The following is a 26,795-nucleotide window of genomic DNA, read 5'->3' as shown; positions in this document are numbered from 1 at the left end:
TTTATAATTAGTGTTGAGTCGCTCACTCGTGAGGCACCTCATTTGTACCACTCATTTTGTTAATTTGTCGCAGTACTTCGTGCCGCAAAAATGTCTTACTATTCATTTTACTTGATTCTAAAATTATCTTTCTCCTAAAAGTTCTATTCTTAACCTCCAGAATTGCACTCCAATTAAATGTTACTATTTATTTATTTATAAAGGAAGTGATGAATACATAAATATGTATATACATTAAATATTTTTGTCGCCGTTGGAATTAATGGAATAGTCGACGCTGAAAATATGCTAGTACCTCACCTCATTTGAAGTAAGACATTGTAACACCTCATTTTAGAAAATGAGGTACTCATACAAACTCATTTTAAATTGATGTCCTACCCATCACTATTTATAATGCTGTATCTCCTAAACCGTACGTCATAGCGCAAAAATAATCAAATTTTCGTTCCCCAAGATTTGAGGCCCGGGGAAGGACATATACTTGGTCAACCAGATCTTGACAGTAGAAAAAGGCGGCAAATTTGAAAAATGTAGGCGCGAAGGGATATCGTCCCATAGAAAATTTGAATTTCGCGCCTTTTTTTACTGACAAGATTTGGTTGACCAGCTATAATTATTATCATCATATTTCCACGCAGATGAAGTCGCGGGTCGAAGCTAGCGCACCATATTATCAAATTATAGTTGGTTAAACCAATTTGTCATTAAATAAGAACAATACAAACTATACTCATCCTTTTCTTTTGGGTGCTAGTACAGTCACCAGCAAAAATATATGACTGTGGGCAGCCGTGCAAAAATATCTGATGCTCCATTGGAGGCATAAGTATATGACGACACTACCTCGGTAAAAATATGTGATGCTTTGTGGCCGGCAAAAACATCGTTAGTCTGTATCCGCATAAATATCGAATCGGGTCGCTTAAAAATATTTGACGCCTCATAAAAATCAAAATTATGTGATTACTCTCATCTGGCATAAATATCTCTCCACTGTGAATGCAAATACATGGGATGGCAGACGGACCGCCTATATATCTGACACGAAATTATGAAATATGTATGTCATCAATCGGCAAAAACGAACCATACCTGGATAGCATAGAGCCTTAAATTGTATGAAGTGATTTGACAATTCACGAAAAGAGTGCAGACTTGTCATTGCATATGTCTGTCTCACGTATTTCATTTGCAATTTTAAATTGTGACATAATTCAGGTAGACTTTTAATAGAAGATGTGTAATAAAACTAATAAACCTCCTTCTTACATAAAAAAGGATGATAAAGAAGTCAACTTGTGGACTGTGACAAGGACAAACAATAATAGTGCTTTCGCTGCTACTCCTACTGAATGATACATAAGACTCCCGTTCGGTCATTTCCCCCACCCCTCATGCCAGATCCAGTTATATACTAGATTCATGATATGATTGCAATACGTTCAAATTTACAAAAAAATTATATCCATTTTATTCCGTCAAATCGATGATAGAATATAATGTGAGACCGACATATACAATGACAAGACTGCACTCTTTTCGTGAATTGTCAAATCACTTCATACAATTTACGGCTCTATACCAAACATGTATGGTTCGTTTTTGAAGGTCGGTAACATATTTGTGATTTTCCAACGTGTCAGATATTATAATAGGCGGTCCGTCGTCCATCCGATGTATTTGCTTTCACAGTGGAGAGATATTTATGCCAGATGAGAGTAATCAGATAATTTTGATTTTTATAAGTAATCAAATATTTTTAAGCGACCCGATCCGATATTTATGCGGATAAAGACTAACGATATTTTTGCCGGCCACAAAGCATCACATATTTTTACCGAGGTAGTGTCGTCATCAGGGCTTGTTAACGTTACCAATTCACATTATAAAGTAACGTTACTTAACGTTAAAATCATAAAAATACCTCTATACTCGTCATGTACTTATGCCTCCAATGGAGCATCAGATATTTTTGCACGGCTGCCCACAGTCATATATTTATGCTGGTGACTGTACTAGAGTAAGACAAAGATAGTATGATTATCTCTGTCTATGTTTGAAATGAGACAGTCCTCAAACTATATATAACCTTTTTGTAGTTTCGCATTTTAAATAGAAAAAAAATCAGCGTTGTCAAATCGGCGACATGCTAGATTTCTATTGTCAGGCTAAAAGTATAATGTAATAATAATTTAAAAATTCATCGTGTAACCTATATAGGAAGAAAACAAACAAATAAAGAACATGAGAACTATGAGAGTATGGATCACTCCATACGCAGAAGTGATTGATGGCTGAACATATATTCTGAAATTCGGCAACGCTTTGAAGAAAAAATCCATTGACGCCTATTCTCCACAGATGACACGAGAAGAAATATTGTCTGAAACAAAACTGCAATGCTGATTTTTATACGCAGATAGGTATCCAAAATTTACACTATCATCAGAAAAAAAAGACGTTTGAGTTTATGGAGACATGACGCGGTATGCTGAAGAATATGTTGTCACGAAAGGAGCGACAGTCCGTTTAAATGTAAATATGTTGGAATTATGACCTTCTACTGGTGTCAGCGAGCTTGCCGTGATACCTTCACGAGCTAATCACAGCGGAGAATGATAAAATCATGGTTCCTTTCCTACTGTGCGATACATTTATGTGTATTGAATTGAAGCTGTTGCCGGCCTAACTCCAATTTGTGGCTAAATGTTTTGGTGCTTGTAGTTTCTAAGTACTTATTCTGAATTAAATACTCTGATTGAAACATAATTAGATTGTTTTTTATTATTATTTATTTCTCTATTTTCACTTTATTGCACGACACATAGGACGTTTTGCCAAATGGAATTCTCTACGAGTCAGGCGTAAGGCAAACAGAGATTGGTATTGGTATGTAGGATATAAAAGCGACCGTATGTCAAACAGCTAGAGACAAACCAAAGAAAGTCTGCAGCGCAATAATTTGACATCGAATTAAAAAACTACATATGGCAATGTTTTTAAGCAGTCAGTAAACGTCATGCACTATGGTATGTGTTTGTCAAAATCGTTTAAATATTCATTGTGTTTTGTGATGAACGGAATAAACATGGTGAAACCTTACAAAACCGGCGTGCGGGAGTTACTTTTCCGCATGACGAATAATTTTACACCTGTAAAAAGTCAGCACGAGGCGATTCAAGCTGAAAAACGACAATGTTTACAAAATTTGGAGTTGATGACGGGTAAGTGGAATGAAACATCTTAATACTTCACCATATGTAGGTACATATGGTGAAGTATTAAGATAGATAATATAATATTGGTTTAGACAAAGGTTTCACAGCAAATTGAACACACCTAATAGGTATAGGCATACTTATGAACTTCCTCTAACATTTCGAGAAACTCATTGGTACCTACTAGCCGGGTTTTGAGCTCGAACCCACAACCTCCATGCTTATGCTCACGGCATGGGTACCTACTAGTTAAAGCTAAAATTAATTTTTAATATATGTTTATTGTTTTAATGGTTTATTTCGTTTTTCCGAAAACTTTAGTTCGCAAATTGCGGGCAATTTCTCTGTCAATCTAATTACGCCTTAATGGGAGTAAAAGAGAAAGATGCTCGCATATTGAGAACTTCGGTGTTCGCGGTAGGCCCTCTGTACCTATTTACCGCCATCACGGATATTACAAAAGCTTATTAATTTTGATGAAGCCAAATGTCACATTCTCCCAATATTATTTATCAATATTAGTATATGTCTACATATTAATAGTGACATCTATTGTTGGAATGAAATTTATTTTACCATAAAAATTAAGCTGTGCATACAGCTTAATTTTTTCATAGACGGTAAATATGGTAGAAATTTCACAAGTATCAAGACTATTTAATCCATTTTCTGTGGTGTTGTCGCATACTGATTTTTAAAAACTACTTTGAATCTAGCGCTGCAGACTTTCTTTGGTTTGTCTCTATTAATCTGGTTGCTGGCAGTATACATCTTTCGTGCAGGTATATTATACTGTTAAATCGTACCTATGCTAAAAAAGTGACGAACTCAGAAAGTGACGAACTCAGAAAGTGACGTCCTCAGAAAGTGGCGTTCTCAGAATGTGACGTACTCAGAAAGTGACGTCCTCAGAAAGTGTCGTACTCAGAATGTGACGATCTCAGAAAGTGACGAACTCAGAATGTGACGATCTCAGAAAGTGACAAAGTCAGAAAGTGACGAACTGAGAATGTGACGTCCTAAGAAAGTGACATACTCCGCCTGAACCAACAGATGTCTGTTTATCATTTGATCGAAAATTTGCCATGCCTATTCATAAAATTTGACTCGGTAGGAAATCTAGGACCTATATATTGAAATGTCGAAGGGATGTAAGAAAACATTTAAAAAAATCATATCAAGTCACAAGGATTTATACAATACACATGATGCCTAATATGTACTTTGCAAAACAGCGGACAGTTGCGAGAATGACTCAACGAAAGCGTTTATAACTAGTTCAGTTCCTACTCGCATACCTGGTCTACATTCTGGTTGAAATTTACGAGCTCTCCCTTGAACATAACAAAGGCCGGATCTTGAAGGGAACGTAAACATTGAACATTCCTGGCAAGAGGCTGAAGGTTGGCTAATTACCAACTAGGTATACAGCCAACGGAAAAAGATTTGATGAACGTGGGAATACAATCGTGATACTGCCATATACGGTCTTGGTATACTTTCTAATTGGGGATTTAATGGAACTTCGACGTGGATTCCTTTTAAGCAATACTGATTTTGATGATTCTTGCTTGGCACAGAAGCAATGGGAAACTTGGAAATTTTCAGTTTATATAAACGAGCCACTTTCATTCTTGTTGAAGGTATGTACAGTCATCAGACGGGATTGTTACGCTATTTAGGGTCCTAGCTAATTTGGTTATTCCATATACTTACGCTATGAATTGTCCAATTTAGCTAGAAGAGGCATCAAACTACGATAGGTAGGGTTGCCAAGCAACAGCAGACTTTATACTTCTTTATCACACCAAATCACACTCAGTTTCCGGTTTCAATACTAAATACTCCATTATTTACATTATCATACAAAATCTAATTTTAGGTACCCCATGACTCACTGCCATTGATCCACGCAATAAGGTCTATCAAAAATAGCCCGTGATGCTCCGTGATGCGGCATTTCATAAACAAAATGGAAAAACAAATCGTTGCCAAATTCTCGAAAAAAACAAACTCCATGCTGGAGATTGACTGATCTGGTCTACGTTTATATTTCACACACTTCTAAAAAACTAGGTCATGTTTTGTGCTAAATAACTCAAAGTTCTGCAGATTTGTCCAGACTATTTGACCCTGAAGCAGACGATAGATTTGTCCGGCTCTGGCGTCGTTGAATAATAGTTACTAGTATTTTCAACACCTAGCTATCATGGAATGTTATATGTAGTTTCAACAAGCGTAACGTAAGCGTAAGATATCATAAACCAATATGAAACAATCATGATTTCAACTGTTTTGATTTTATTACACATTCACGCCAATTATTTGCATGAGTTAAATGCAGCCACAAATGCTTTGCAATCTTCGCATCTGTCACCAGCTATGTGTGAAGTAACGAATGCAGTGATAAATATAGTTGGTCAAACCAATTTGTCAGTAAATAAGAACAAAAAACTATAGGTACTCACCCTTTTCTTTTGGGTGCTAGTACTAGTGTAAGACAAAGACAGTATGATTCTCTCTGTCTATGTTTGAAATGAGACAGTCCTTTGACAAACTATAAGCTTCGCCAGTTAACCACGCTTCAGAACAAGTGACCAAGTTACATGAAAAATTATTATACTTTAGATTTACATGCACAATTTCTAAAGCATTTTGGCACTGGTTCCAACATACCTCTTTAATCACCTGGGATCTGGTACTATGAATTATATTTAACCCTGTCCTGATATTTGCAGCAGCATAACTGTGCCATTGCCTATCGATATCCAATAGCCACCCGAAGGCCTATAAAAAGGTCCCCGCTAATTTAAATCTTATTTTGACTGTATCAAAATTGCGTTTATCTTGGCAAGTTTTGATGTCTATATAGATGGGCGGGTATAAGATACATGAATGTAACACAGTATAATTGGAAGGTACCTAGTTATAAAAATTGGCATGTTACCTTCCCACTATATGATATTCATTATGTAAGTTTGTACAATTAGATTTGTCCTACGTCCTATTTAGTCAGCTTGAATTGAATGCAATTCTAGCAAATGTGCAAAGTAATTAACAGATATATTTCTTCGACACGAGCGTCATTCATACTAACGGTGGGACATCGCTATAATATAACAATGCTTCAACGTTGTCTATCAATAATGCTATCGGCAGAGCTACATAGTTGACGATGTCACAACATACGCACATGTGTAATAAATACTGCACCATTATCGCTTAAGCATATATTTCTGACCATTCAATAAGAGTAGCCGAGGAAAAACGGTCTCTCATTTGTAAAAATATCCTTCATTTCAATAGAACTCTACCGCTATAGCATAACCAGTAGTCTGCAAGTGTCTCGGTATAGATTGCCTCCGTTTAGCGCTAAACTTTACCGAAATTTGACGACACGTCAACATGTGCTTCATCCTAGACAAAGTATACCTACAAGTGCGTTTATCCTCAGCTACTTTCGAATTGGTCAGAGCTTTTTTACGATCCCTACTAAAACCTGAACTCTCTCCAGGCGGAGTTAATATATCGTCCGACGGCTCGCAGCGTGACTCGACTCGTTACATACCCCGAGGCGCCGCACCACGTGGTCCGCGTGCGCGTGCGTCCCTCGGTGGTGCTTCGCGAACTGGACCGCATCAACTACCGCCACCGCCCGCACCTCGCCGTCACCGCGCTTGATGAATTCTACAATGCAGAAACTACTAAGGTATCACACTTACAGTATACCGACACTCCCTTTGAATGTAGAGTTGTAGATAAACCCGATGGACTCTTTCAATGGTACGCTTGGTGGCTTGTTAACCATCTTCCTGATTAAAATTTTGAGATCACAACGGCATGGCATTCTCACAGAATCACAGAAGACACGTATTGTACAAACTAATAAACAAGTTATCACCAGGAATACCTGAAAGATATTCAGCAGTCATGCCCAGTTCCGCCAATTTTCCGAAATCGTTCTAAGATATTGTACTAAGGAGGTAGCATTCGTCTTAGCTGAAAGGGCATGTAGAGAACAAACATTACTTAACTTACATCCTTGAATCTCAACATCCTCTATAGAGTGACTACATGTTTTTGCGACATTGCCGATTGCTAACCCATGAATCTCTCATTTCCAGTATTTCGAGGACGAAAAACGCCGCATCCGTGCCGATACGGAGTCGCTTTTGGCTCGCGCCCGGTCCGTGGTGCCGCGTGCTAAGTCTCTCGCACCCCTGGAGACATTACACTCGTAAGTTTTTGTGAATTCAATAAGTCTCCTAGAAAGCAATACCGGCCGAAACGGCTGATGTCAACCGCCATCCATTTGTTTTAATTTAACCAATGTTACCCGTTACACAATGTATAGCGATCAGCCTCGAGCATCCTCTCTCAGAGCATGAGTGATGTAGTGGCCTTCGGGTTTGTTTGTTTGTTTATACCTAAATTTGGAACCTGACGTAACAACAAACATTCCCTGAATCCCAAGCCAAATAAAAGTGCCAATAGTTTCCGGCGCTTGATATGTTTGACGCTAGTTGGAAAGGAAACTAAAAATAAACATATTTGAGAGATAAATAAGTATTGCTGCATGAGATGAGCTATTTCCGTTCAAAGTGATCGAGGTGTCTCTCGTTGCACCCTAGACGAACTAGCCTAGATAAATACCTATCGACAGAGCAGTTTCTTCTCACACCTGCTCGTGCGGTCGTCAAGTTTTTCTTGGCCACATGTGATGTTATATAAATAGACAGCCCATTGATGCCCGACTGCCCTGGCACTGACATTGGGTTTTGACGACATTATCGCCCGCTCATCTATTGGCAATGAACGCTACATACTCTAGCGTCGAAACTTCTAGTTACTAATTAGCGAAATCCTTTAATTATTAGAGACATATAACAACAATACGCTCTCTCATATTTGGTTGCGATATTTTCAGCGTGGGTGTAGATTTCATAGGCAAAATCTCCGTACGCAGCGTCGTAGGCAACGAATCACCGGATAATTATAGACTGGTTAAATGCCAGCAAATGTTTTGCTCTGTAGTGCTCCAATAAAATGTTTTATGGTTTATTTTCATTGGGTGAACATGTAAGATTTTTCAGTCTAATTGCGATGTTTGCAAAACCTTCACATATTTTTTATACAATCTAAGCATAGCACTGGGTGTAGCCTTCATAAATTGTGATAACGAATATAAAAAAATACGACAAATCTCTGTAGCTCACAGCATACCTACACCAAAAGTGGTTATTATTTAATTGGAAATCCCAGTTACAAATTGAGTTAAACATAATAAACTATTGAATCTGTGACATCTTCTAGGACTATAAGCAATTAAACTTTACAAGTGATGGCCTCCCCTAACAGTGCTTATCTGTTTGTTATGTACCTTTGTCTCGTTTTCCCATTTGGTGTGTTTCCAATTTCTTCACAAGTTTCCACACCTACTGTCAAAGTTTTGTTTGGTCGGCATCTTGGTATTTATTATTAAATTGCATTTACATGTCCTCAGGTATTCCTATGGCGAGCCTGTTCCATACCGTTACAGCAGTGACGCTTATCTGGCTGGACTCCCACTGTCTGTACGCAGCGTCGTCCACCACATCAATAACATCGCCTTCTACAAGTACCAGGAGCCCACGAAGAGGTTCACAGGTAAGTAACCAAGTACACCAGAACTTAGGGCACAAACAGCTCAGGCAGGTGTCACTACACAACACAACAAGATCTCAATACCAACTCTTAACAAGTACTGATCTGAGTGATCCCTCTTCAACCTCTCTTGTACTCAACTTCCGTAACCCCTAACAGTCAGTTCCAGTGTGCCCCCCGTGATAACATGAGGTGTTCTCGCCAGGACGCGGCCACCTCGCGTGTCTTCACTACACCGGAAATAAAGCCTTCTCCAACCGCCGACCTCTCTACAAGGAGATGAGCATCAGGGACGACGTCAATCTGCTGTCGTTCTATGCGAAAAACAGGCTCGCCGCCGCAGGGCTGGCCGACAACGCGGTCACAGGTACTACGACTGCGTCGCAACTCTAACGCTCGCTCACCCTAAGCTTAATTAAAGTTCAAGTAAAACGTTCTCAGTCGCTCGCTCTGCGTAGAGAGCGGGTCTAAACATGAATATAAAGTCCGTGTCTAACACTGTGTGTGGTGTCTCTTGCAGCGGGCGCGAAGGAACAGCCGACGGCGGCGCTGAGCGCGTAGCCCCCGCGCACCCCGCTCCCGTCCCCCGCGCGCGCGGTGCGGACGCGGCTCCGTCCGCGCCCGCGCCGCGCGAGCCCTTCGCGTACTCTGATCTCGGTATAACACGCTCCAACTAACCTAGAAGACCTAGATCATCTATTTTTTTATCCATTTATTCAGATAATTTTATTTTAAACGAATACTTAACGAACGAATTATAATTAAATCTATTTTTCTAGTCATATTTCGTGAAGGAACGACTCTTCGTTTTTGAGAGGCTCCTGTCACTTAACAGAACTGATTTTAAGTAATAATAAATGATTATAACCGATCTCTCAGTTGTTTTAATCATTCCGCATGACAGACCTTAACATATCCAGGCTTACATAATGCTTCGCTTTTTAATAACAGTTTCGATTACTTTTGTTTTTTTTTTTAATAATTCAACACACGATAAACATCATGTTGTAGATAACATAAACCTAAAAAAACTAAAGCCTATTATAAGCCAACAACTCGAGACGAGGTTTCATTTCATGAGATGCAAGCAGGCGCGTCGCAGTCGAATGCAGCTTTCAAAAGTTTACAGCATGTCTGGTTCCAGTGAAGTGAAGACGGCAACATGATCAGGCTTGGCGATGAGCTTCTGGGTCTAACTGCTTGAATGAGAAAACCCGATGAACTGCAGCTGCTTGTTGTTTGTCCACTGGTTTAGAAAAGACTAGCTGTGTTGTCCTTGTCCCTAACATCAACCCTCATAGATCTACCTTCCTAAGATATATTCCTTTAGACATTGGCGGACCTTCAATGAAGTAAACAGCGTCACAGATTTAATCGACAATCGACATTATATCTGTAATAAAAAACGTAGCGCCACATTCAAAAGAATCATTTCAAATCTAAGATCGTAGACGCAAAATTGATAAGAAAAATATTTCAAAAAAATTCCCGACATTCCACTCGCACCTAGACATTCGGCTTCATCTGTAATATAATATACCACGAGACATCACATCTTTGAACACGCTAGTCTTTTCAAGTTGCTTAAGCCGTTGGTAACAAGGGCCTGGGTGCAGTAAAACTGCATCCGTGGAGGCCGAGCCGCAAGTTCCAGGCTCCTCAGACGATGGACGACCCCTCGGAGGAGCTGAAGGCTGCCAAGGCTGAGAGGGAAGCGAGGTTCCGGGCCACTACAGCGGAGCCTGTGCTGGCGCCGGCGGCGGACCTGGCGGAGATCAAGAGAAAGAGGCAGGAGGAAGCACGCGCTGCTGAGGAGAAGTAAGACCTTTAAAGTCTTTAAACCTATCATATTACAGAAAATCGTATAAAGATACAAGCAAATCTCGTCCTTATGGTAAGCGACAAAGTGGGACCTGTGACTTAGACTTCGACACATATAGGGCCTCAAGCTACTAGGATGAGGAACAACTTACAACTTTCAGAAGTAAGACGATCCTGGTCAGGAGCAGCGAGGTTTCTCAAAGTACCTAAGAACTTTTGACGTCTATTCGTAGGTACAATTAATAGAGACAGCGTTTAACATTAACGACGAAAAACCCATAATAATGTATGTTTTACTTAATGTCTAGCCTGAATGATAACTCAGTCCGATTGACAAAGATTCCGTTTTTTTAACGATTATTACACAAAAGTATACATTTTAGTTTATCTCTTGTTTCAGAGCTTTAAAGGAGGAAGCAAAACGTGAGGCGGAACGCAAGGCACAGGTAATTATTTTATTCTGATGTGATTTCCCACGCTCAATGCCATTAGATCTATCGACTCCGGCTAATTTATAATAGGGAGTCGAAAAAATCTCTTCTAATTTTTTCGGTCGTCTTCAATGACTTTTAACCGAAAACGATTACAACCTATAATTTTCTTTCAGGCTGAGCGTGAAGCGGCAGAAAAAAAGCAGGTCGAGGAAGAAGCACGCAAGGCCGAGGAAGCCAAGCGCAAGGCCGATGAAGACGCTCGCCAGGCCGAGGAAGAAGCCCGCAAAGCCGAAGAGGCACGTATAGCGGAAGAAGCAAAGAACGCCGAGGAAGCCAGATTAGCCGAAGAAGCCAGAATAGCCGAAGAGGCGCGTTTGGCTGACGAGGCGAAAAAGGCTAAAAAAGCTAGGTTAGCTGAAGAAGCACGCTTAGCAGAAGAAGCTCGTCTAGCAGAAGAAGCCAAGGCTGAAGAGGCCCGATTGGCGGAAGAAGCCCGGTTGGCCGAAGAAGCCCGTCTGGAAGAAGAGAGGCAAGCGGAGGCAATGAGGCAGGAGGAACTCGCTCGCCTCGAAGAGCTGGAGAAACAAGCACAGGATGAGCGAGAGGCAGAACTCGCGAGACAGGTAAACACAATTGCCAATTCCTTATTTATACATAAACTAGCGACCCGCCCCGGCACGGGTTTTCAAATTATACATAAACCTTCCTCTTGAATTACTCTATCTATTTAAAAAAAAACCGCATCCAAATCCGTTGCGTAGTTTTAAAGAGATCTAAGCATACAGACAGACAGACAGCGGAAAGTGACTATGTAGTGATATAAAACATAACCTATGGCCTAAACTTAAGAAACATAACATATATTATATTTAACGAAAACCGGTACATATCTAAAACGATATAGCATACCCACTTGGCTATCCGTTGCTTTAGTGACATTACAAAAAGGAAGAAACACTTCCTATTCTCATCTAAGTAGAAGTACCATGAGACCCTATTGGAGAATGGAACCGAATTATGAATTGGCCTTATGGCCATCGCATGAAACGGTTATGCAGTGACCGTTTTCTCAAAACCATCTTCAGTCCTACAGATAAAATCATTCCAATGTTTTCCCCGATAATGCTTACATTTCACCATGATCCAGGCGGCAGAGCTGGCGGAGATCGCGAGACAAGAATCAGAACTGGCAGCCGCCCGTTTGGAGGAGCTCTCACACAGCGGTTCCGCGGCTGAAGTACCCGAAGCTGAGGCGTACGTATCAACTCTATCTTTACCACCGTTGCGATATCGCGCCGACAGCAATCAGGGTGTTACATTATGTTAGGCGGTTAGGTTACAATGCGCTCGCTTATTGCCGCCTCTCTGCTTCAGCCATAACAGATATTCTTCTTTTAGGAGCTCAGAGACCAATCACTTTTATCAAGTCTCTTTTTTCCGATTTTCTCGGAAGTCATAATACGAGTATCAGCCAAAAAACTTGCACTGCTGGACAAAGAAAGGCTTATAGGTGTTTGAACTCTAGAGGGCAGCACAGGAGTTGACAGGAGCTTCCTGATTATTGGCGCGAAGGCCTGAAGGCAAGCTAATTTTCCGATATTTTCGATAGGCTACGACGCTACGTATAGTCAGCAGCAGAAGTTGCTAAGCGGGTGAGGTGTTCAAAATTACTTTGACGCGCTCTTCTTACTTCTCTTAACAATAAAGTCGCGTCAAGATCATTTTGAACACCTCGCCCGCTTAGCAACTATTTCTGCTGACTGAACTAGATGGAAGAGCCTCCATTGCGCAAGGAAGCAGATTGTTTGAACTTTAGGAAACCTTTTTATTGAACAGGTCCATTTCAAGTTTGAGTGTTCGATTAAGGCCACAAGATGGCAGATGACGTGCATATTCCATGTAGAATAGACAGCGCTCGTTTCTTTTGTATTGCTTAATGATAATTATATTTTCTAACCGATTTTTATTTGTATTCTAGCGAATCCCAAGAGGAGGAGCCTGTTATAGAAGAGCCCGAATCCCCCACCGTGGACGAACACGCGCCCGCGGACGAAAACGCGCCCGCGGACGAACCCGCGCCCGCGGACGAACCCGCGCCCGCGGACGAGCCCGCCGAGGCCAGCGAAGACGATGCGGCAGAACCTGACGTCACGGATGAAGAATAATATAAACCTTCTACCAATTGTTACCATGAAGGGATACATAGGAATCTCTATGCATTTACACAATCTACTAAGATTACGCTAAATGTCATTAAATCGCCAAATAGATTTAATGATATAATAGCATTAATGTAAGCCTCCAACACCAAATGTTTTCTGCTCCGTAATCAAATTACGTATCGTTGAAAACCAACCAATCCTAGCCACCTTCATGTGTTTGTAAAACTACCACCGTTAACATTTCTTAAATTATATTGTTACAAAACAGTTAATGTTTTAGGTTAAGTGTTCGAAATTGTATTTTTGTTAAATTTTAACAGTAAAAGACATTAACAGTTGTCTATGTTTGTTTGCTTATTTTATAAGTACCAAAACCTACACCTTGTGGAGGCCCTATGCACCTCGGGGGTGCCCTAGGACAGACAACAACAACAACAAAACCTACATTTCCTTCAAACATGTGAAGCAAGTGATGGATACTTTAGGCTGATTATAGAGTGCATAACATCCATTTTATGAGATATAATCTATTAGTAAAAATCTCATGTCGGAATTTACAAGCAAAGCAATGATAACAATCCTGCAAAAGGTCAATTGAGCAATATTTCCTGTTAGGTAATTGTTCATTAAAAATTTATAAGAAATACTTCGTCTGAACTTAGCCTGGAAGTCACACACACTAGGTAATGTGTTTGTGAATTGTTGGACTAAAATCAATGTCATCAGATCTCAAAGTCCAAGTTACCATTTTGCCGCAGTCAACTACCTGATCAGGAAACCCTTACTTTTCGGGATGCAGCTATAACACAGTTCAATAACAAAAAGTTTGAAGTATGGTGTTTTACTGTCTATCAACACTAGGAAAACATATAAATGATATACCTATAAAATTTAAAGTAAGTAAAATTTAAATCAATATACATAATTTTTAAAGTTATAAATCCATTTTCACTATTTCTTCTGCAGTTTTTGACACTTCTTCCTTGGTTACTTTCTTCACGGATTTTTTTGAAGGCTGTTTGGCAGGCTCTTTAGGTTTCTGAGTAGGCTTTGGGTTCTTATTTATTTCTACAAACTGCTTGTCTATATCTTGAACTTTCTGTTTTATCTGAAATAATTACAAATAGGAATTGATTAGAGAGGTATAACGTAATGGACCCTATAATGGACGTGGAACCGGTAATGGGACATAAAACCACAAATCCTCTAAAATAAGTATGTAAATGTAGTTTATAAACACTGGCAATATTTAACCATAAATAAGAGTCATATTAGAGCTGTTTAAGTTTGACTTTTTATTAATTTCGGTTACTTTTTAAGAAATTGGCGCCAACCCAAAAGTTGCCGTGTCACTGAAAAAATAACCAGTAAGAATTCTTAACAACTTCGCTAAGAGAGGTGAGTTCATATATTAAATTGTAATTAAATATTTCTTGGTGTAAACTAGAATGTGTTTTGTTAATTGCATTTACCATGAGATGTATACAACACACTATGTTGAGACTCTAGATATGTATAAAAAATAGTGGTATTTTGCCCAATCCCATTATAGGAGCTGTAAAACTGCATACCTCCTATGATGGGACAATTTACATAATGATGCTTGCCATGGCGTAATTTCATGTTTAAACAATACAGAAGTATAATGTAGTTACGAACTATGTCAGGAGGTCTCCTCGGACCAGATCTTATGATGGAGACAGGAGGTGGCCATAGGAACTCTGTGATAAACGCAACCTAATTGTGTTTGTGTTTGTTAGAATTGTCTCGATGAGTATTAGTTGGCTGTCGAAAGAAAAATACATTCTTACATAAAAGCTTAAAATACCAAAAATGACTAATAACTAGTTTTTTGCCAAAAACTTATTCCCTTTTCCAATATCTTATACTGATCGGGTATGTCCATTATGGGGGGCCCATTACTGGAGCTTTGCTGTCCATGACTGGAGAAAAAAAACATACTTTTAATTTATTAATTATGTGGAAACTAATTGCAGTATCTTTGATACAACACGCCTTAAACATGAAAGAAGGATAGGATATTCATCTATTAACAAGCTAAGCGGTAGTACTTTTACATGTATCAGAGAAACAACACAAATACTCCAGATTTCCTCTTAAATGTCCCATGACTGGTGCCGTTACTATACATACATTTTGGTGAAGCATTATATTAACAACACGTAGGTGGAGTGCAATATAAGCACCAATTTCACGAAATTATTAACTTACATTTTTCAATCCTAGATTCACAGCTTTTGCCTTTGTTTTCTTCAAACTCTTGGCTCCAGCTACTTTAAAAACATTGGCCTTAGGTCCCTTGGGCCCCTTGCCTTTATTTTTACCCATAATATCAGCACTTATTAATTACGACGCAAAGTAAAACAGGTTATAATTTTATAAATAAAATGTAAACATCAAAGCATGTTCACCATGTTCACGCATGCCTGTAGAAACAATTTATATATTTGGTACAGCATCTTATACTTTATTGCTAGTATTTAAAGCCTATTTCGTAATACTTGTTCCTAATACACTTTAAAAAAAGTATGTTCACTTTGTACTGTCAATGTCAGTGTCACACAGTACGGCTGCGTTCAATTTTATGTTTCCTCGGATTTGTAAAAACGCGTGATTATTTTTAATTATCTTATAAATAACCAATAAAAAACACTTAATTACGAAAAGCATTTTATGATAAAAATTTTATGATATTTATTTTATCATCCTTTCACCAAAACATCCCTTTTTCCAACCCTTGTGCATCCCTAATCAAAATCCCTCACCCCACCCATCCCACAGTAAATAATTATTGTCTGTGTCTGTTCGTTATCATATCAGTATTTAGGTTTTTGATAACAATATTTTGTATTTTTAAGATAAGACGCGAATAAAGGCCGTCAAAATTACTTACTACTCCAAATACAACGGCAACTTATCCGCCACCATGGCTAAGGTAAGAATCCGCTATAACCGGTATAAAATTTTAATTATATTATTTTTATTCGTTATTTGCATACTGGCTGAATTCGTTTATTCTAAGATGAAATGCTAATAAAGGCAATAAACCAGTTCTTGTGTCTATATTTATAGTAATCACGAGTTTAAAGTAGTGTAGTGTCTGTTAAGAGTTCGCGTATTCGTTTCGGGATTTGTAATTTCTTTGGTAAAAATGTCCGATAACAGTGAAATTAAGGTAGGTAATATTGATATTGGAGTATTATTCAATATTCAACAAACAGCTAACATGTTTCACATCAGAAAAAGTGCCGAAAACAAATCCACAGTTTTTAAATTTATTTTTTCTTTTCAGCCAGTACTATATTCGTACTGGCGAAGCTCATGCTCCTGGCGGGTCCGAATCGCACTGAACTTAAAAGAGATTCCTTACGACATCAAGGCTGTGAGCCTGATCAAGGGAGGTGGAGAGCAACATTGCAATGAATACCGGGAAGTGAATCCAATGGAGCAGGTGCCATCACTTTGTATAGGTGAGGAGGAGCATTTAATAATATTATGGCCAGTTGCACCAACCACAGTTAATAGACTGATCAACAACATGCAGCAGAGATCTATGAAACTTCCCATACAATAAAATTTAACAAACACTTTAAAGGTGACAGATGGTTTGGTGCAACCGACCCTTATGCTAATTCAAAATAATAGTACACATAAGTACAGACACATTAGAGGAGTACTGCTATGGAGGCAGATTTCTTCCCAAAAGGAGTGTTCCTTTGTGTACCACAATTGGGTAAATGGCTATACTTATTGAATAATAAATTATAACTTATAAATGTTTATGTATTTCAGATGGCCATACTTTGGTGGAGTCTCTAAGTATAATGCACTACTTGGAGGAGACAAGACCGCAGAGACCACTCATGCCACAAGACTGTTTCAAAAGGGCCAAAGTCAGAGAAATTTGTGAAGTAAGTTGCTACTTTTATTTCTAGCAAATAAATTAGCATGACAGTAAAAGTAAGTGAGAGATTCCACATTTAGAAAATGAAGAAAATTGCTAATTCGAGTAGCATTCACAATCTTACATGACACCAGAAATATTTGACAATGATTTTCCCTCAGTCTCAGTTTTACGATGTAAAAGTTACAGTCTGCAATATTTAAATTTCAGGTGATATCTTCAGGCATCCAGCCTCTCCAAAACCTGATAGTCCTGATATATGTGGGTGAAGAAAAGAAGAAGGAATGGGCAGGGCACTGGATCACCCGGGGCTTCCGTGCTGTCGAGAAGCTGTTGTCAGCTTCTGCGGGAAAGTACTGTGTTGGAGATGAGATCACCCTGGCAGACTGCTGTCTTGTGCCACAAGTTTTTAATGCTAGAAGGTGGGTCCCTTTTATTGACTCATCATTGGCCTTTGCATCTATTGCAGAAGATTTATGCCTCATGGCTCACCAAGTGCTCATCAAACTAAGAGATTAATTCTACACAAGTGTACATATTGTGTATATATCTCTTATCTCATCTGATACTCTTTTCAATCATACTTGTTTGTTATCTTAATTTAGATTAGTTAAATTTTTAATTTTGTTATAAGTACTTAGTTTATTTTTAACTTTAGCCTATTACTTATAATATAAATTGAATTAAGTATTTTTAGAATAGTAAGACTCCACAGTCGAACAAATGTATTTTGTGGAGCTTTGTCCTTAACAAAAAAGTTGTAACTGCTGTGTAATGAATGCTAAGTCATTGTTACATTTATCTCGTAGTGTATGTTTGTTTTGTGCAACTTGTGCGTCTACACCTTCTAGTTCTACTGTGAAAAATTATCATCAATTCATCACTTATTTATGTGGCATATATAAAATATTTTGTACAGCAAGAACATAAACCTATTTAGAAGTGGAGGAAACATAAAGGAATCTTTCTACTGTTCAGATTCCACGTGGACCTGCGCCCGTTCCCGATAATCCTGCGCATCGACCGCGAGCTGGAGAACCACCCCGCCTTCCGCGCCGCGCACCCCTCCTCGCAGCCCGACTGCCCGCCAGAGGTCGCCAAGTAACCGCCAGAGGTCGCCAAGTAACCGCCAAAGCTACGCACTCCTCACTGCCCCGCCATTAAAAAAAAAAGTAATAGGCTAACACTCCTCACTGCCCCGCCATTAAAAAAAAGTAATAGGCTAATAGCCCTCATTGACTTAGAGACTGGGCCGAATGCTGGGCCGCCATTTTAAAAATAGAAATGACGTAGAGTCAGACCGAGAAAAGTCTGCGGCCATTTTGATAGCCCACGCAGTGCAAGTGTCATTTTAACCGTCAAACTTCCATGAATTTATGACGTGTAAATAACACGTGGGCTATCAAAATCGCTGCAGACTTTTCTTGGTCTAACTTTAGGTAATGTTATGTTAGGATATGTTTATGGTTAAGTAATTTTTGCATTGTTTGAGAGAAAGTACAAACATTGTACTAACTTGTTAAATGGAACCTTTCTTATTGGAAGTTATTACAATTTTATTACTTATGAGCTACATTAGTGACTTGACTAGCTTTTGTTATTAAAATTAAGTTTGTTAATTATTTTACAATAAAAATGGGAACTCTTTGACGTTTAAAATAAAAGAAAATCATTTTGACATTAACGAGTTATATGAGTAATCGAATATTAAACATAAGCATTTTCTGAAGTGTTATCTTTTACGCATACCCTGAATGGGGAATCAATTACTATGAACATTCCATAATAGTGTGTGATTTAAGGCTTGGCCAGACACAGAGCGCGAATTGGCGCGACGCAGCGCCGCGTGATGCCGACGCGATGACTGTTCAAACAGGGCGCGCGCGGATCGCGCTCTCAACACGCCCTCATCGCGCGCGCCACCGCTCGCTGCCTAACGTCCGATCCGACTGATGTGACCCAGCGCAACGCGGCGGCCCGCCGCGTCCCGCCGCGTCCGCGCGGCGCAGCGCTGCGCGGACGCAAGGGGCCGCGCGGCGCGGGGCGCGACAGAAGCGGGGCGTGTAAAGCCCTTGCTACACGGTCGCCGACAAGCCTCTCAGACCGCGTGGCCTTGGTCTGGACGGACCGTGTAGACAGTTGTTTCCAACAAAATTTGACCAAAAGTGACCAAGGTCAGACGGTTAGAAGGCTTGTCGGCGACCGTGTAGCAAGGGCTATACCGGCGGGACGCAGTCTGTTTGACGTCGGTAACCTGTTAGCATGTGCCGCGGTCGCGCGGCGCGGACGCGTCGCTGCGTCGCGCTCTGTGTCTGGCCAAGCCTTTACTGCATTTTATAATGCATAATAAATAAATAACCAACTTAAGAGAACTGACTAAAATATACATATAGATGGTCAACCAAATCTTGTCAGTAGAAAAAGGCGCGAAATTCAAATTTTCTATGAGACGATATCCCTTCGCGCCTACTTTTTTCAAATTTGCCTCCTTTTCTACTGACAAGATCTGGTTGACCAAGTATAGTAGCAGAAGATGAACTGACGAATAAACAAAATAGCATGCTTTACCATGAATTTTTAGAAGTAAGATTTTTGATAGCCAGCAATAATTCATAGTATTAACTTGTACAATTTTAAGGTTAAATTTTTGTTATTTCGGAACAAGTCATTAGGTACTTATATTGTTTATTTTTTACATTTTACAATTTTATACAAATTTGTTACATTGTCTTATTTTCTAGTCGAAATTGTTTTGTTTGTAATCAGATTTTCTTGTGGTTAGAATAAGGCACAGTCCATTAGCATTTGTTCAAGTAGTTTCTACTTTTATTATTATAGTGTGGTTGCTGAGCACAGAATAATTCGGGCATTGACCTGACTACTTTTCTCTGTCACTTCCGTGCAATAAGAAGAGAGAGAAGATACGAATTTACGTGAGCTCGGCGACGGCCCTTAGTTTTAAGTACAAATTTATTAGCTATTGCCTTCCTTGAGTTATTTGACGGCAGGTATATAGATGTATGTACAAGTACAGGTTTATTTGGTGACGAGTAAATAAAGTTTTTGGGAGAAATTGTTTTTTTATCTGCCAATTTTCGTCGTAGGGGTGTTACAATATATTTTTCATTTTACTAGTCCCTTTTCGGTGACGGAAAAAATCGGAAACTGGATTAATCCTAATAAAGCTTAGTTTTCTCTCAGGCTTGGAAGATGAGTCCCTTTTATAATAACTACCCAACTGCTTCCTGCTGGTATATGACGAACTAGTTGCCGAGCGGACCCCAGGCTCCTAGGTATGAGCCGTGGCAAAAACCGGGTCTACGCTAAGAAGTAAATAGGACGATGATGAAGCTCGATATCATTATTCTATCCTATCCATGACGCAGAACAGAAATGCCCACTGAGCATTTGCTTTTTGCACTACAACATAATTTATGGGCATTTTGATCGCCCTTGGCAGTTTTATTGGTTTATGGCAATGGTATTAAATTATTTCTATCCATTATTTTTATCTCTTCATCCAGAATTTTTTGATTTTTCTTAGAATCGGTAATGAAAAGGCATAGAAAAGGAGACACAAATATTTTACTACAAAATCTTAGGCTGGCCAAATGCTGGCCAAAGACGAACGGAATTTTCAATTTTTCATTCGAAATGACAGGTGTGAACGGGATGTCCGATGTCCCTATACATGTACATTCATAGCGCTGTCTCGCTTGCACTCGTCATTCCGTATTATAATATATTCTTTGTTCCATACGGAAAAGTCCGTGCGTCATCGACCAACCCAAGATTTTTTCATTTTTGATGCATTTTTGTCTTCAAACTCTATAATATTGAGAATTTTTGATCACATAATTCATTCACATAATTTTATGTAAATTTGAACGCATCCGGACAGCGCCATCTTTTGATGACAGCTAAAAACATCTTCTGTGTTGCTAGGGTTATACTATTTCCGCAGATATTGGTAAAAATTTATTTGCAAGCAGGCCCGGTTTATGGCGAAATTTAGTTCTAATATTATTTGTATCACAAATTGAATTTTAAAAGTTGTCATGCTAGATGGATATTTTTTACGAGCATTTTAGTATAAGATTCCAACTAAACACATTTTTATATAGACTCCACATGTTCATATGTATACTGGGTCAACCAAATCTTGTCTGTAAATAGGAACAAAAAAAACTATACTCATCCTTTTCTTTTGGGTGCTAGTACTAGTGTAAGACAAAGATAGTATGATTCTCTCTGTCTATGTTTGAAATCAAACAGACCTTTGACACACTATATAAAAGTAATTTTGTTTAACCAATCAAGTCCCTAATCTCACCATAAATCCAATGGGAAATGTATATATTTTTTTACTTTTTACTTTTGTTTATGTATTTGAATGAAAAATTGAGGAAGCATTTTGGGGAAATTTTTATCAGAAATGTGACATAGCAACACCGCGCCTCTGGCTGTCAAACGTATCGAACGCCCTCGTTCGCCTCGGAGATCAGCCGACGTTTCTATCGTATCGTGCTTTGAACAAAACGAGAGTATTGTTGTGTATGCGCTCGGAACTGCGACCCGTTCGTTCTGTGTCACAATAAAACATGAATCCAGTGCTGTGCTTAGTGATTAAATAACGATGCCAGTCATAACTTAAACAGGTGCTGTGCTGTGAAAAGTTTTACTTTGTTGTGCTTCAGATTTTAAGATGACGGAGAAAAATAAATCTGAAAAGATGACTAATACATCGAAACCTGTTCCCATGAAGCTTTTTGCTGCCTGGGAAGTGGACAGGACGCCTTCCAACTGTATTCCAAGGTGAGTTTGATACACGGGAAAGACTTTAGAAGAGTTAGAATGGGTATTTTAAGTTAGGATTTGTGGTTGTTTGGCTGTGGAGTTGCGGTTTATCAGCCGTGCTGGCCTGAGGAACGTGCCACAACCACAACACACTGTATAGGTATTTGTAATCGAAGCCGGCATTTTATCGCCGTTCCGTACACACATACTATTTGTTTTGCATTGTTTATACATATATGTGTGCATTGGACAGTTTATTGGTGATAGGAGTTCATTGTTTTGTTCCTGTATTAAAGTACTAATTGGATATGTAATGATGACAGGAAAACCACGAGGCTGAAATATTTAAACTGTTACTAAAATTCGAAAATGTCTGTATTATGTATGTAAAGACAGTATTTAGTTAATGTGACCAATGCCCTAGTCTCATAGAGCTAAAGGAAACATTGCACCTTTGCTATATTATTCTCCTATTGATACAGGAGTTGTTATGATTTGTTTTCCTGTTTCACAAATGCATATAAATATTATTAGGATTTGTATAGAAACATGTCAGTTAGCCCATAATAAAACTGATATGCTCTGAATTTATCACACATTCAAATAATTTATGAATGAATAAACCCTTGCAATAGATGGATAGTCAGAGATTTGGGGTGATCTCATTAAAACTCCCATTTTACCAGTTTTGGGATTAATCACTCTTGTGTCTTGTTACCAATGTTTGTAGTTTATGTTGGTTATGGAAGTAAATTCCTTACCACTTTAAATTTTTAGTATAGAATTCGACATGAATCTGTTGTCTATGACATTCAAAGCAATGTGATAAAAATACTCTAAGAGAAGAGAAGAGTCATAGAAATATATGGGGCCCAATTTATTCCACGACTCTTCTCTTTCCAAACAGACTCTATTAGCAAAATTTGAGGCATAGGGTGTTAATGTAATAGACATAAATCCTAAACTATTTAAAACCGTCTCTAATATTCCCGATTTGTTGACAAATCATTAAGTAGGTAACAAGCACTGTTTACAAAGCTATATTTATGGACCAGCTTATCAGCATTCATGTATTGACAGCATTGATAAGATTGGACAGTGAAGTCCCTTATCAAAGTAGGATATTATTAAGTAGGATATTATTGTTTTTGGTTTCATTAAATAGTGAATTTCATGAGGAAAAAAGCCACGATTCATATACCTGTACCTGTAGGTTTTTATAGTACCTTACTAATACTTAGAGCATACTGCAAATTCCTGGACTGGCCACTTAGAAAAAATAAGTTGTCTCATATATCAGAATCCAGAAACTTTCAGTATGGCCCATGAGTATCCAAGCTTCCAGTATGTATTTAGTGTTAATTATATCAACAAAGCATTAGGCTTCTTGATATGTTCAAACTAATTTAAAGTAAGCCTTCTTACACAGAGTCCTTGCCTTAACTGAGTGGCAGTGGCATAACTATACCATCTGAGGCCTGTGGGTAATTTCCCATTTTGAGCAATGGAGGCCTGTCTTCAATTGATGCTCCTCTTTTCGGCCAGGGGTCTGCGGTATTTTGTATGCTATTCAACCAAATTGTTACGCTACCGTGTGACGGCTTGAGCATTTAAGGCTCAATAAATCAATTGGTCCATCTGAATAGTGGAATGAAGAACAGGAAACAATAGCAGACAGTTAAAACTTTGGTGTCTTATTTTCTTAAAAAGATACTTTAAGTTTCTAATAGGAAAGTCAACCCAGTAGGGATGAAGTTTACAAAATGCACTTTCTTGGCACAAGCATATGAGTCAGCTGCTCGATATTGCAATACCGGTCATGCTAATGTAGTCACCACACACACATCAGAAGAGAGCTAAAAATAATTGGTGCAAGTCATAGGCGGTTATCATACTGGACGCGATTCGCACGTCGCTTCGATGAGTTCGATGTGAACGAGAAAACTATGCACGTATTATAGAGACATCCCGCTCGCACATCGGAGCGACGTGCAAATCGCATCTGTGATAACCGCCATAAGTGGCGCGAAATCCACAATGCACATTTGCCCCGCTGCACGCTGACGTCGAATCCGCGGCTTAACATCAAAAGTATATGAACGGAGTAAAGGCATTAATATAAACGTCTCGGATCGAAAGTAGGTAATGACTAGGGCTTGCAAATATTCGAAACTTTCAGATATTCGAATATTCGACTTTTTCTGACGACGTATTCGAATATTCGAATATTATAAAAAATAAGAAAAGGAACGAGAAATCGGTTTATTATCGTTTTATTTAAAAGCTTTTTTCACATATTGCTAAAACTAAGGATATTTGGCAGAAATCCACTTAATTGACTAGATTTTATCATCCTATTATTTATAAAATTTATAAACACATTTATAAAAACAAGTAAAACGCCAAAATTAGACGTATTTAATATTTCTTGATAAAACTTATTATAAATGCGTCGTTGCGTGAAATAAATATAACTTTAACCATCGAAACACCTATGGTATGTAAGATATTTTTTTAGTAGGTAATTATTTTCCGATTTAAATTAACTTGTCACTCAGAGGCCTGTAAAAAGGCCTTTAATTTCATTGTATTTTGAATCTTTATTGACTTTATTTGTTTTGGTAAGTTATTATTCCTAATGGCCGGCTAATTATAATAATATTGGAATATTTAAGGGGAAAAGTTAGTTAAGTGAGTACTGGGTGGATTATTCGTCAGCTAAAAGTGCATGATTAGATTACCAAGTTGGGCAGGTTTAGTATGATTAAATTTGAGAATTGCGATAAGTGGCAAGGTTTAGACTTCAAAAATTCGCTTAACGTACGCTTGTACTGAATATACAGAATGACCCTTTAACTTAAAACTTACGCACCGTAAAAATAACATACTGTTTGATTTCGTTTTCTTTTAAATTGAGTTAGGTTTCACTGTATTCACGAAGTCTATCGAGAGAAATACAGTAAAAATATTATTTCCTTCGTATTTGGGTACCTACCGTTCCTCATTCACTGTAAATACCCGTAAAACACACAGAAACTGTAACTACAGCGGATGACATAGATTTTTTTATAGTAATAAAAAATATTCGAATATTCGAAACCTGAGCGGCCGAATATTCGAATATCAAAACAGGTCGAATATTCGACAAATTCGAATATTCGAATTGCAAGCCCTAGTAATGACCCTGCTCAACTGGTTATTTTTGTCAAATCAGTAATATAGAATATCAGAAAACGTAAGTAATGCGGTAGCTACACTAGAGCTACCGTGACCGAATCACGCCGCTTCGCGTTGCTTCTCTCGCTGTTTGAGTCCAGCCAACTTAGTTCGACTTTTGAAGGCATATAGGTTTACATATACGAACAGAAGGAAATAAGAGAAAGTCGAGACATGATATGCTAACCTCAAGTAAATAGGAAAAGAGGTGAGCGATGTCCTGTCTACTCGCTGTCTTTCACTTTCATGCCTCGAGCGGATGGCAGAAACATTAGCTTCTTCGGTGACGCTGAAGCTCGCGTCAGAAGGACTCGCTAGTTGCAGTCGCGACTAGCCAATCCGCTGTCTCTTATACCTGGGGCTGTAACCCATGCGCTCGCGCTGAGGGTGACACAAGGTCGGCGGGGGGTTACGAGTGGGTGCGATTGACTCACGGCTGATTGGTCGGGATCGGGTGTCATATACTGCGGAATTAATGGATTAGGCATACCTACTGCCGATATAGGCCACATGTAAAACATGATTGCTCGAAAAATGCCAAAAAGTCAAAATCAACCAGAAATACACAATGTTATTTATAAATTTTAGGATACCTATAAAGTGTCATTCAATAGAACTTGCTATGTAAACAAACCGCCATACTAAAATTGACTAAGAATGTCAATTTACTAGTAACTTTTGTTTACATAGTTAGCAAGTTGTATTGAATGAAACTTTACAGTGAATATTGCAGGGAATCCCCTGCAATATTCACTGTATAGGTATGCGTTGCCGGCTTTTAAGATGGGAGTACGCTCGTTAAAAGGAATCTTATAAAAACTGTTGTTAGTTTCGATGGCTCGGGCACGTAGTCCAGGTGGGGAAAGATCGCGCAGTCTGGAGGGCGTACTCTGGAGTACCAAGTGGCGGAATAATCATACCTTCGAAATTATCATAAATTCATAAGATACTTAATACTTACTTTAAGCCTAGGCACCTCTACCTACGTGTTTTTGTGTAAGATGCCGCTTAATTACACAGTTGGCTTGGTAACAACGGCAAGGTAAGGTATATACTAATTTGGCAAATCTGATTGCTGCTGTTGTAATACTGAAGACGAACTTTAACCTCATACTTTAGTTTTTGTTTTGATTGCACAACTCGGAGTCGGAGGAGGATTTAATGAGATATTTGTAGAGCTAGGCGTATGCGCAATCATTTGCATAATTTAAGCCAAATTCTCTTTCTTAAACACGCCTCGTTGTCCCATTTTTAGCATGATGATACATACGCTTAATGCACAGCATAAATAACAACGTTTCAATTCGGAATAAGTACTAATTAAATTAAACGAAAACAAAAAAGCGGGGTAAAGGAAAACCCAGACGCAGCTTTGTAGACCAAGTGAAAGAGAAAGTGGGGGTCGTGTCGTATCAGAAAGTCAAAGAGCTGGCGCAAGATAGGGAATGCTGGAAGATACTCCACCGACAAGAGAATAACTCTTAAGTTAATGATGATGATGATGACTCATTCAATTATCAAATAAATTTTCTCACGTCTTATAGAGTACACTGTACACATCATTAGCTCAAATACC

At 38.8% G+C, this 26,795-nt stretch overlaps 5 protein-coding genes across 10 annotated transcripts in view; 4 read left to right on the top strand and 1 right to left on the bottom strand.

Moving 5' to 3' along the window:
• LOC134655719 (uncharacterized) overlaps positions 1-9,735 on the top strand; it is a 36,584-nt gene extending 26,849 nt beyond the window's left edge. Inside the window, exons 5-10 of one of the 2 annotated variants that reach the window (XM_063511180.1) lie at positions 6,736-6,930; positions 7,346-7,458; positions 8,725-8,867; positions 9,070-9,231; positions 9,385-9,457; positions 9,498-9,735. In XM_063511180.1, the coding sequence (XP_063367250.1) occupies positions 6,736-6,930; positions 7,346-7,458; positions 8,725-8,867; positions 9,070-9,231; positions 9,385-9,425 (654 nt within the window). In that variant the 3' untranslated portion in view covers positions 9,426-9,457; positions 9,498-9,735. Of the gene's footprint in view, positions 1-6,735; positions 6,931-7,345; positions 7,459-8,724; positions 8,868-9,069; positions 9,232-9,384 lie in introns of both variants that reach the window. The other variant, XM_063511179.1, reaches the window with a different exon arrangement.
• A 795-nt stretch (positions 9,736-10,530) lies between these two features.
• On the top strand, positions 10,531-13,284 carry LOC134656051 (uncharacterized protein CG45076-like). Its single transcript, XM_063511566.1, has 5 exons — positions 10,531-10,682; positions 11,086-11,131; positions 11,293-11,742; positions 12,267-12,373; positions 13,098-13,284. The coding sequence occupies exons 1-5, from the start codon at positions 10,531-10,533 to the stop codon at positions 13,282-13,284; spliced, it is 942 nt and encodes a 313-aa protein (XP_063367636.1).
• Positions 13,285-14,182: 898 nt separating this feature from the next.
• On the bottom strand, positions 14,183-15,677 carry LOC134655667 (uncharacterized). Its single transcript, XM_063511105.1, has 2 exons — positions 15,514-15,677; positions 14,183-14,389 (listed from the first exon to the last, which is right to left on the bottom strand). Exons 1-2 carry the CDS (start codon positions 15,628-15,630, stop codon positions 14,216-14,218), a joined length of 291 nt encoding a protein of 96 aa, XP_063367175.1. The 5' UTR covers positions 15,631-15,677; the 3' UTR covers positions 14,183-14,215.
• Positions 15,678-16,070: 393 nt separating this feature from the next.
• On the top strand, positions 16,071-18,318 carry LOC134655730 (probable maleylacetoacetate isomerase 2). The gene is made up of 5 exons (XM_063511194.1): positions 16,071-16,237; positions 16,595-16,772; positions 17,095-17,213; positions 17,417-17,628; positions 18,185-18,318. Exons 1-5 carry the CDS (start codon positions 16,229-16,231, stop codon positions 18,309-18,311), a joined length of 645 nt encoding a protein of 214 aa, XP_063367264.1. The 5' UTR covers positions 16,071-16,228; the 3' UTR covers positions 18,312-18,318.
• A 3,332-nt stretch (positions 18,319-21,650) lies between these two features.
• The window catches only part of LOC134655687 (phosphofurin acidic cluster sorting protein 1), a 177,068-nt gene continuing 171,923 nt past the window's right edge, over positions 21,651-26,795 (top strand). For 2 of the 5 annotated variants that reach the window (XM_063511137.1, XM_063511135.1), the window contains exon 1: positions 21,651-22,021. In XM_063511137.1, the coding sequence (XP_063367207.1) occupies positions 21,912-22,021 (110 nt within the window). In that variant the 5' untranslated portion in view covers positions 21,651-21,911. The remainder of the gene's footprint in view (positions 22,022-26,795) is intronic. The other 3 variants (XM_063511139.1, XM_063511138.1, XM_063511140.1) reach the window with 2 other exon arrangements.

This window comes from Cydia amplana, chromosome 17 (genome assembly GCF_948474715.1).
Source record: "Cydia amplana chromosome 17, ilCydAmpl1.1, whole genome shotgun sequence".
Lineage (NCBI taxonomy): Eukaryota > Metazoa > Arthropoda > Insecta > Lepidoptera > Tortricidae > Cydia > Cydia amplana.
This window is presented reverse-complemented; position numbering and strand designations above follow the sequence as displayed.

Coding starts and splice junctions, on each gene's coding strand:
- LOC134655667 (XM_063511105.1), bottom strand. CDS start 15,630: ATGGGTAAAAATAAAGGCAAGGGGCCCAAGGGACCTAAGGCCAATGTT. Junction 14,390..15,513: donor TGAATCTAGGATTGAAAAAT/GTAAGTTAATAA, acceptor TAATTATTTCAG/ATAAAACAGAAAGTTCAAGA.
- LOC134655730 (XM_063511194.1), top strand. Junction 16,773..17,094: donor GGTGCCATCACTTTGTATAG/GTGAGGAGGAGC, acceptor TATGTATTTCAG/ATGGCCATACTTTGGTGGAG. Junction 17,214..17,416: donor AAGTCAGAGAAATTTGTGAA/GTAAGTTGCTAC, acceptor TTTAAATTTCAG/GTGATATCTTCAGGCATCCA.
- LOC134656051 (XM_063511566.1), top strand. CDS start 10,531: ATGGACGACCCCTCGGAGGAGCTGAAGGCTGCCAAGGCTGAGAGGGAA. Junction 11,132..11,292: donor AGGCGGAACGCAAGGCACAG/GTAATTATTTTA, acceptor ATTTTCTTTCAG/GCTGAGCGTGAAGCGGCAGA. Junction 11,743..12,266: donor AGGCAGAACTCGCGAGACAG/GTAAACACAATT, acceptor ACCATGATCCAG/GCGGCAGAGCTGGCGGAGAT.